The sequence below is a fragment of the Lipotes vexillifer genome, unplaced genomic scaffold (assembly GCF_000442215.2).
Source record: "Lipotes vexillifer unplaced genomic scaffold, Lipotes_vexillifer_v1.1 scaffold469, whole genome shotgun sequence".
Taxonomy (NCBI): domain Eukaryota; kingdom Metazoa; phylum Chordata; class Mammalia; order Artiodactyla; family Lipotidae; genus Lipotes; species Lipotes vexillifer.
The window spans coordinates 4,316,146-4,326,869 of NW_006788006.1; the positions used below are offsets into that span (position 1 = coordinate 4,316,146).

The 10,724-nt window shown below is 40.8% G+C and overlaps 1 protein-coding gene across 1 annotated transcript; it reads left to right on the forward strand.

Moving 5' to 3' along the window:
* The first annotated feature begins 8,951 nt into the window (after positions 1 to 8,951).
* On the forward strand, positions 8,952 to 9,826 carry LOC103075931 (olfactory receptor 7D2-like). Its single transcript, XM_082931192.1, is given in 3 exon segments — positions 8,952 to 9,071; positions 9,073 to 9,554; positions 9,556 to 9,826. Coding segments are annotated over 3 exon segments (873 nt in total).
* Positions 9,827 to 10,724: the final 898 nt, after the last annotated feature.

A 10,724-nucleotide genomic window follows, 5' to 3' on the forward strand; every position in this document is an offset into this window, starting at 1 on the left:
GGCATGAACCCGTGGCCCCTGCATCGGCAGGCGGACTCTCAACCACTGCGCCACCAGGGAAGCCCCATATTTCTTAATCTTTAGACTTGTAAAGAAACTGGAGATGCAGTAAGATGTTCCCTAAGGGAAGCTGGGTACCCTGGAGGCCACAACCAAGAGGAGAAGTGGTTTAGGAAGAAAAGGATGTAAAGAGGGCTGAGGTGTGGGGCTGGAGGATGTGGAGATGAGGTGAGGGCAGATCCCACAGGTGGCTCCAACGCTGCTCCCAGTGGGTAGACATGGCAGAGCAGATCACTCCCCTGACCCTCGAGGGGGAAACTCTCTAGAAACAGTCAAAGCAGCAAATTATTTAATGGGAAGTGAGGGGATTCAGCCCCAGATAATCCTCTTGTTTTCTTCCCCTCTGGCTCACCTATCCCATACCAGGAGGAAATGCCCTTGTGCCACGCCAGGTATCAGTCTGGCCCTGAGTCCCAGACTCAGCTCGTTGTCTCTGATCTCTGTCCTTATTTGTCCTCCATTGGGAGAAGCAAAGATCATAGATCCCAGACCTTCAGAAATTCCATTGTGAGGACCTCGTGTCGCTTAGAAACTGCTGTGGCAAAGAGGTAAGAAGGGGCCAAGTCTTTTCCTTGTATGCTTCCCTGGCATATAGGCAGGGATGTAGGGGGAAGAAAAGCCCACCAAAACCAAGAAAAAGTCCCCAGCCCTGGAAAGGGCTCTCCAAGCCCCAGGCTACACTCCGTTCTTTTACCTCTATCTCTAGGTCAGCTCTCCTTTCGTTGTCCCTCAATTCTGGGCTTCCCCCTCATAACCCACTCTACACCCACTTGAATATCCTTCCCCCCATTTTTTTCTTCAGGGGGACATTTCTCCATCTACAGAGCTTCTCCCCTATGCCTAACACTGAGCTAGGTACTGCACATAAAGAGGGAAGTAAAATGTATTGCTCTCCTGTGAGGATGCAAAACCAAGAAATGAACACGTGCATGCAGTGTGATAGCTTGTCCCAGGTGTGGTCCAGTTTCCACAAGGTACGGGGAGGTCCAAAGAGAGTGTGCTCATCACTGCCTGGGGATGCCAATGAAGATTTCAGGACCGAGTATGGAAGGGAGCATAGGACTTTTCCAGGTGAGACAGGACTCATCAAGTGAGAGCGGCTGGTAAGTGCAAAGGTCCAGAGCTATGAAATTGTATAGGATGTTCCTAGAATTATAAGATGTCGAGTAGTTGAGCATCTAATGTCAAAGTATTATATTCCAATAGATAAAAATGTGACTCTCCTACAAATACATAGTGAGCGTATGTCAAGGACATTTATTAATGAGGGAGCCAGGTGAGTAAAGCTAGTTTGCAGAGCATTTGAGGAACAGGGATTTATTTTGTCAGGAATGATGGATTTAGTTTTTCAAGTTAGATACAAAAATACAGAAAAATAAAACCTTAGCCCTTGGAGTTATCTTTTCTATCAGATAGAGAAGTCTCACAGGGCAATAAAACATAACCTTTGGGGTAATATTTTTAGATGAACAGAAATAATTTGCATCCCACTGGACAGAAACTGCTTGCAACTTATTAATCTCCTATGAGTTAACACTAACTTCACAGGGTCTAGGTACGGAACAAAGGAACAATTGCCCCCAAAATGAGAGAATTAGGCAGGCCTATCAGACAATACTTCAGCATGATATTGAAAAGAAATGTAGGCATCCTTTTGCCATATTGAAAAGTTTTGGGTAATTTTCCCCTTAATTCAAAGGATGGATTGGAATACATGATGAGGGTGGGAGTGTGGGAGACAAAGCTGGAGTAATAAGACAGGGACCAGATCATGGAGGACATTGGGATTTGGGCTTTCTCCTGGAGGATATAGAGCCACTAAATGATTCTTAAAATGCATACAGTGATGAGACTGAACTATTCTGACATCCCCTGCAGGATGAACTTAGAAGGATGCCAGTCTGTAGCCCAGTGGAGAGGTTATGCGGACCTGAATTAAAGCAGCATTGGTGAGTGAACAAAGTGCCCAGTGGCCGTTTCTGTTGACATCTGGATACCAAAGGCAGTCAGACTCTCCCTAAATAGCAATCTTCGTATGTCCATGTGCTTTATTAATCAGTATTGTAGCAATAGCCTTCCTCAATCAGTCCTGGCTTCATATCCTACTGCATGTCTGAGTCTCAGATGTTCCCACTGACAAAGTTCCTCTCACTTGTCTGCCTATGATCCATGGAGTCCTGAAGCAATAAACCTGCATCTGTCACGTAGTCTGATTATATTTCTCCCATACAGATCTTTTATTCTGTATGCTGTATACATACCACTACCACCACCACCAAGTATTCAAAATCAAAGCAAATATCTCCAATTCTCTGCTAGAGTCATCAGCAATGTCTGCCTCCCATTACTGGATGTTACCCATCCCTCATTATCATTGCAGCCAGGTGGAGATCTTTTCGTTCTGCAGGCTGTTACCTTTGAAATGAACACACCAATTATAACCTATACAATTCTGTGATGGTAAATATTTGGTCAAACATTATTCAGGGTGTGTCCGTGACATTTCTGGATGAGATTAACATTTGAATCTGTAAACTGAGGAAAGAAGATTGCCCTCCCTAATGTGGGTGGGCCTCATCTGATCAGTTGAAGGCATGAATAGAACAAAAAGGCTGAGTAAGAGAGAATTCCTTCTCCCTGATGGCCTTCAGCTTGTAACTTCTTTTTTTTTTTTTTTTTTTCCAGCTTTCAGGCTGGAACTAAAATATCTTCCTGGGTCTCAAACCTGACAGCTTTCAGACTGGAACTATACCATCAGCTCTCCTGGTTCCTAGGCCTTTGGGCTCAGACAACAACTATACCTTAGTTCTCCTGGGTCTCTAGCCTGCCAACTGCAGACCTTGGGACTTGTCAGCCTCCATAATTGTGTGAGTTAATTCCTTATAATAATCTCTTTACACACACACACAGACACACACACATCCCCTGCTGGTTGTGTTTCTCTGGAGAATCCCAACTTATTACACAGTTTCTTCATCTTTTCTTTTTTTAAAAAAATTTGTTTATTTTTGGCTGCGTTGGATCTTCATTGCCGCACACGGGCTTTCTCTAGTTGCGGCAAGCAGGGGCTACTTTTTGTTGTGGTGTATGGGCTTCTCATTGCAATGGCTTCTCTTGTTGTGGAGCACGGGCTCTGGGTGTGCAGCCTTCAGTAGTTGTGGCACGTGGGCTCAGTAGTTGTGGCTTGCAAGCTCTAGAGCACAGGCTCAGTAGTTGTGGTGCACGAGCTTAGCTGCTTCATGGCATGTGGGATCTTCCCGGACCAGGGCACAAACCCGTGTCCCCTGCGTTGGCAGGCACATTCTTAACCACTGTGCCACCAGGGAAGTCCCTTCACCTTATTTTCATCTTTATATTTTTATTTTACTCCTGCTTTCCCTTTTCTTTCCTCTTCCAACCACTATCCCCTCTCAGCCTAGAATAATGGTTCATGATAAATTATCTTTGGTTGAGGGGGCTATACCTGACCTACCCCATGGGAACAGGGAGAATGGAAAGGCCATCCTGAAATTTGTTCCAAGATATGAATATAGTTCTCTATAAATAACTTTTTCTGATCACAAGGTATCAGTAATATATTCTCATTGTGGAAAATTAAGAAAATGTAGGGACTTCCCTGGTGGTCCAGTGGTTAAGACTCTGTGCTTCCACTGCAGGGAGCGTGGGTTCAATCCCTGGTTGCAGAACTAAGATCCAGCATGCCATGAGGAGAAGCCAAAAAATAAAATAATTTTTAAAAAAATGTATAATAGGAAGAAAAAAAATCCAAAGAAAGTAGGCACCCATAATCCCATAGATATAATCAACATGGACATTCTGGTGAATTTCTTTCTAGTCACAGAGTTCATCTCCAAATTGCTATTGTTCTAAATGAATGGCTTTCTGTCCTATTCTCCCCACTTACGATTATAATACGGACTCTGTCATGTTAGTGTTCTCAACCATCCCATTTTGTTTGTTCAAAAATTTCCACTCTATAAACATTATACGCTAACAGCAATACTCCAAAGAGTATTCAGATAGTCCCTGACTTACAGTGGTTTAACTTTACTATTTTTGACTTTATAATGAAGTGAAAGCGATTAGCATTCAGTAGAAACAGTACTATAAATTATGATTCTTGCTCTGTTCCCAGGCTCGTGACATGTGGTAGATACTCTCTCATGATGCTGGACAGTGGCAGCCACCGCAGCTCCCAGTCAGCCAGGCAGTCAGGAGAGTAAACAACCGATGCACTTACAGCCATTCTGTACCCATACAACCATTCTGTTGTTCACTTCCAGTACAGTATTCCATAAATTGCATGAGTGAGTCAACATTTTATTATAAAACAGGCTTTGTGGGAACTATACTCAATATCTTGTAATATCCTCTAATGGAAAAGAATATATTCTTTACATATATATATAACTAAATCACTTTGCTGTACACTTGAAACTAACACAACATTGTAAATTAACTATACTTCAATTTAAAAATGGGTTTTGTGTTAGATGACTTTGCCCAACTGTAGGCTAACGTAAGTGTTCCAAGCACGTTTAAGGTAGGCTAGGCTAAGCTATGATGTTGGGTAGGTTAGGTGTATTAAATGCGTTTTCAACTTAATGATATTTTCAATTTACAATGGGTTTATCAGGACATAACCCCTTTATAAGTCAAGGAAGATCTGTACTCTAACAGTAATGTTCTATAAACATTATACAAGGCCGACCCCTGAGATATTGCGAGTTTGGTTCCAGACCACCACAACAAAGCGAATAGCACAATAGTGAGTCACACGAATTTTTTTTGGTTTCCCAGTGCATATACAAGTTATGTTTACATTAGACTGTAGTCTATTAAGTGTGCAAGAGCATTATGTCTAAAATAACAATGTGTATAACCTTAATTAAAAAATACTTTATTGCTAAAAAATGCTAACCGTCATCTGAGCCTTCAGTGAATAATAGTAGTAACATCAAGGATCACTGATAATAAACAAGTATAATATAAGTAAAGTATAATCTAACAAGTATAATAAAGAAAAAGTATGAGACATTGTGAGAATTATCAAAATGTGACAGAGACATGAAGTGAGCAAATGCTGTTGGTAATACGGCGTCAATAGACTTAGTCAACAATTTGTAAAAAATGCAGTATCTGTGAAGCACAATAAAATGAGGTATGCCTGTACTGTAACAGCAACACTCCACAGTACATTCTAAAATACCATAATGGATTTCCCTGGTGGTCTAGTGGTTAAGACTCCACACTCCCAATGCAGGGGGCATGGGTTCAATTCCTGGTTGGGGAACTAAGATCCCACATGCCACATGGCATGGCCAAAAAGAAAATCATTCATTCATCCATTCTGTTCAACAGAATAAAATAAAAGTACCATAACATAAGAAGTAATGTTGCAGCAGTCTCATACCTAAATCTTTTGGGACCAATCTAATAACCTATTTTCTTAGAATTAAAATAGAGGGCTCCCAGTGTATATATACATTTGCAGGGTTCCAAATACTTACTAACTTGATCTCTAGAATATCTTAGCCGAAAGGCGTCTTTTCAAACACAGTCATGCCAATTTCACTTATTATGACCAACATTTGATAGTCTCATTAAATCTGGTGCTGGTTTTGTTTGCTATTTCTTTAAATGGAAACACAGTCTTGCCATATTACCCAGAAGTTGTGTTTCTAGTATTGACCCAAGTGAGTTGTAAACTTATGTCCACACAAAACTGATACAAATTTTATGTAGCTTTATTCATAAGTGACCAAAATTGGAAGGAACCAAGATGTTCTTCAGTAAACAAACTGTGGTTACATCCAGACAATTAAATATTATTTAGGAACAGTAGGGAGTGAGCTATCAAGCCATCAAAGGACATTGAAGAACTGTAAATGCATAAGTAAAAGAAATCAGTCTTAAAAGGTTACACGATTCAAACCATATGCCATCCTAGAAAAGGCAAAACTATAGAGACAGTAAGATCAGTGGTTGCCGGTGGTTGGAGAGGGGAAAGATTACATGGAGCACAGGGGATTTTTAGGGTACTCTGTATGATACTATAATGGTGGATAAATAATATTATACATTTGAGAAAACCCATAAAACAGTACAACACCAAGAGTTAACTCTAAACCATGGACTTTAGTTAATAATAACGTATGAATAATGGTTCATTAATGATAACAAATGTATCACAACAATGCAAAATGTTAATAATAGGTAAAACCAAGGACCAGCAGGGAGAGCGGTAATAAATGGGAACTCCACTTTCTGCTCAATTTTTCTGTACACTAAAACTACTCTAAAACTAAAGTCTACAAAAATAGCATCTAATTGTTCCTTTACTTTGGTTTTCATTGATATATTTATGGAACTTGAGCATTTTTTCATGTTTTTATACACTTGTATTTAGCCTTTTATTTTTTTCTACTTGTTTTTTTTCTTACTGTTTTTACGAGCTTTCTAATACGTCGTTATTGCACTTTTATATTTTCTTATAAATCCTCCCTACCTCATGTCATTTGGTATTATTGATAAACACATGATTTATTGAATGCATTTATTTATTTATTTATTTGGCTGCGTCGGGTCTTAGTTGCAGCATGTGTGATCTTCGTTGCAGCATTCGGGATCTTTCGTTGCGGTGCGCAGGCTACCCTCTAGTTGTGGCACGCGGGCTTAGCTGCCCCATGGCATGCAGGATCTTAGTTCCCAGACCAGGGATCAAACCCGTGTCCCCTGCATTGGAAGGTGGATTCTTAACCTCTGGACCACCAGGGAAGTCCCTACTGAATGTTTTTTCAACACTCATCTAATCCTTTGTGATTCCTTTCACTGCTCTTCTACTTAGGAAGCTTGAACACTTCATGAAGTCATATAAATACATTATTTGTATTCAGTTCTAATAGTGTTCTGATTTCAGTTTTGCCAGTCACTCTCTTTTCTATTAGGTATTTATTTTGAGGTATTTTTCAAATGTTTTCTAGTTTTCTAAACACCATTTATTATGTCATTTATCTTTTATGGGTTGTGATATATCTATATCACAAACTAAATTCTCATATTGGCTAATATCTGTTTCATGACTGTCCAGTCTGTCCCACTGATATTTCTGTATTTATGTCCATTGCACTGTTTTAAAAGTTGCCTGTCCTCATTCATCTCCTTTTACAAACTTTCAACTAAGTTAATATTCCTTAAGTATGACCAGGTAAAATACTACTAATCACTTTCCTTGAGTGGATGGATCATAAGAGTCTTCATCAGAATAATTACCTCAGAGGAGTCAAAGGCAGCAACATTTCCATAACACTCAACGCTACAGGAAAGCAGAGCCCATGCCTCTTACCTTTCTATACTTAGTTCTAACCCACTGCCTGGCATACAGTAGGCACTCAAATAATTGTGGAATAAACAGAAGATGAGGAGATGCAGAGAATCATTTAGATGTCTACAAATATCTAAATATTATAATGACAAAGAGAAATGATCTTCAGAGAGAGGAACTAAAACCATGTAAGTTATAAAAAGACACATTTCAACTCAAAGGAAGGAACTTTTTCTTAAATGTATATGAAATTGAGGATAACTGTCTCTTAGTTTAGAAATTCCCTCCTGTGGTAGAGACGTAATATTCAAACAGAAATTAAGACTTTTTTTTAATTTTAAGGAGGGACATAAAAGGTAGAAGGCTTTCATTCTCTTTATTTTCAATTGAAAAGGCTTCATGATAAATGGTCTCTTTGTTCTTGGTTAAAAGATTTTATGATAGGGACTTCCCTGGTGGTGCAGTGGTTAAGAATCCGCTTGCCAATGCAGGGGACATGATTCGATCCCTGGTCTGGGAAGATCCCACATGCCGTGGAGCAACTAAGCCCATGAGCCATAACTACTGAGCCCATGTGCCACAACTACTGAAGCCTGCGCGCCTAGAGCCTGTGCTCTGCAACAAGAGAAGCCACCGCAATGAGAAGAACACGCACCACAACGAAGAGCAGCCCCCGCTTGCTGCAACTAGAGAAAGCCCGTGTGCAGAAATGAAGACCCAATGCAGCCAAAAATTAATTTAAAAAAAAGATTTTATGATAGGGAATTGCCTCTACACACCCTGACAATTTCTGTCATTCGTTCAACAAATATTTATAGAGCGCCTATTATATACCAAGTACTGTACTAAGTGCTTAGGTTACAAAATTAACCATGAAACAGAAAAGGCATAGTCCTCTCAACCTAAAGAAATTTAAAGAACTGCAACACGAGCATGCAGGGCACAATTAGAATGTATGGTGGGAGTTCTGATTTGGTCTTTGGAATTGGGGTGTATTATGCTACATTGATCATTACGACGATAGAGGGACAAATTGGGAGAGTAATGGAGAAGTTACAATATGATAATGGAGGAATTATCTATGAAATCTTTGCACAATATCCTTCTCCGAGTCAAACTTGAGACAGAGAATGGTCTGCTTCAAGATGTTATTTCAAGGCAAATGGCATGAGGGTAATAAAACATCATTAAATTCTGCAACTCCCAATGATCTCTTTCTCTCTACCTTTCCCTGGAACTTGAGGAGACCACAATGGCAAGGCAGAAAGGAGATGTTACTGAGGCTGGTACTTCCGCAGGCATTATACAGCAAAGGAATAGCTATGAGTCAGGGAAGATGCAAGCCACCCCTGCATGGTGTGGGACATTCATTTTCAAAGAGGTGTTCTTGGTAGTAGTGGTTGAAGCAGGGAAGGGAGGGTATTATTGAGGAGATCTTGGTCTAGAAAAACGCTGGACAAAACGTAAGACTTCATAAGTGAATGAGCTTCGAATGTGTGGCACGTTCCTGTTTTGTCATTGTTTGAACATTATTCTTGCCTCTTTCCAGGCAATTTCCATAAGTTATATGGAAACAGGGAACCAAACAGCTATTTCAAAATTCATCCTTCTGAGCCTTTCGGAAGATATGGACCTGCAGCCCCTCCTCTTTGGGCTGTTCCTGTCCATGTACCTGGTCTGTGTTATAAGGGAACCTGCTAACCATCCTGGCCATCGTCTCAGACTCCCACCTCTACTCCCCCACGTACTTCCTCCTCTCCAACCTGTCCTTCACTGACATCTGTTTCAGCACCACCACAGTCCCCAAGATGTTAGTGAACATCCAGATGCAAAACAAAGGCATCATGTATGAAGGCTGCCTTACCCAGATGTATTTTTTCATGATCTTTGCTGGGCTAGATAATTTGCCACTGACAGTGATAGCCTATGACCGGTTCGTGGCCATCTGTCACCCCCTATACTACATGGTCATCATGAACCCTCGCCTTTGTGGTCTCCTGCTTTTGCTTTCTTGATTGATCTGCCTGACATATTCTTTGTTGCAAAGCTTGGTTTTGAGGGTGTCCTTCTGCAAAAAGACAGAAATCCCCCACTTTTTCTGTGAACTTGCTCAGATTCTCAAGCTCACCTGCTCTGACGCCCTTGTTAATGACATCCTGCTGTATTTTGTAAGGCCTGCTGGGTGTTATTCCCCGACTGGGATCCTTTTCTCTTATTCTTATCTCCTCCATAATGGGCATTTCATCTACTGGTGGGAAGTATAAAGTCTTTTCCACCTGTGGGTCTCGCCTCTCAGTCATCTCCTTGTTCTGTGGTACAGGCCTTGGGGTCTCCCTCACTTCTGGAACAGCCCATCCCTCCAGAAAGGGTTCAGTAGCCTCGGTGATGTACACGGTAGTCACCCCCATGCTGAATCCCTTCATCTACAGTCTGAGGAACTGAAGGGGGCTCTGAGGAGACTTTTCACTAGAGGAACGAACTCTCAGTGAGATAATGGGAGTTAAGGGCAGGCAACAGAGATCCCAAGTGCTGATAACTGGTGTTCCTGAATATGTTACCTGAAGACATAGAAAAGAAATACCATTTATGATATACTAGAAGAAAACATTCCTGAGCCAAAGACAAACTTGAAGCAGCACACCAGAATGTTCACCGTCCACCAAGAAAGATTGGCCAACTCTATAGGAAAAAAATCTAAAAAAGAGTGGATATATGTATAACTAATTCTGTACACCTGAAACCAACACAACATTGTAAATCAACTATACTCCAATAAAAAGTTTTTTTAAAAATGGCCAACAAATAACAAAACTTCTCATGAAAACAAACTATTTCAAGGATATAGATTCCTACAAGCATCATGGGAGGAGAAATCAAGTCAAGGAATGCAGATGGGGAGAAGAGAGGACAAGAGTGACAACAAAAGTTTACACACTGGCTCACCTTTTAACCCTCTTGGTTATTCTAGCACCATGCCTACTGGACCATGTTTTTCCCTGGTCTTGGTCTGAAAACCATTACTTGGACCATCTCATACCAACCTCCCTCACTCCATAAGATTTTACTTACTGATTCTTGCTTTGGTGTTGGCTATTGACCTACACTGAGGATAATAAGAAACTTAACAAGAAACTTCTTTAGGAAAATCATTGTAGTGTCTACTTTAAGAGAAGGGAAATTCTGGTCTTTGTCAATCCATTTGATCTGGAATAAAGGTCCAAAGCAATCTACTCGCTGTCTTCCTTGGCTGGCCTGTGCTTCCCCAAATCTTCACACACCTGTTTCCTTTTCACAAGTTGGTCTTCAAATCAAAACTGTCAGCTCTTCCGAGAGGCCCATC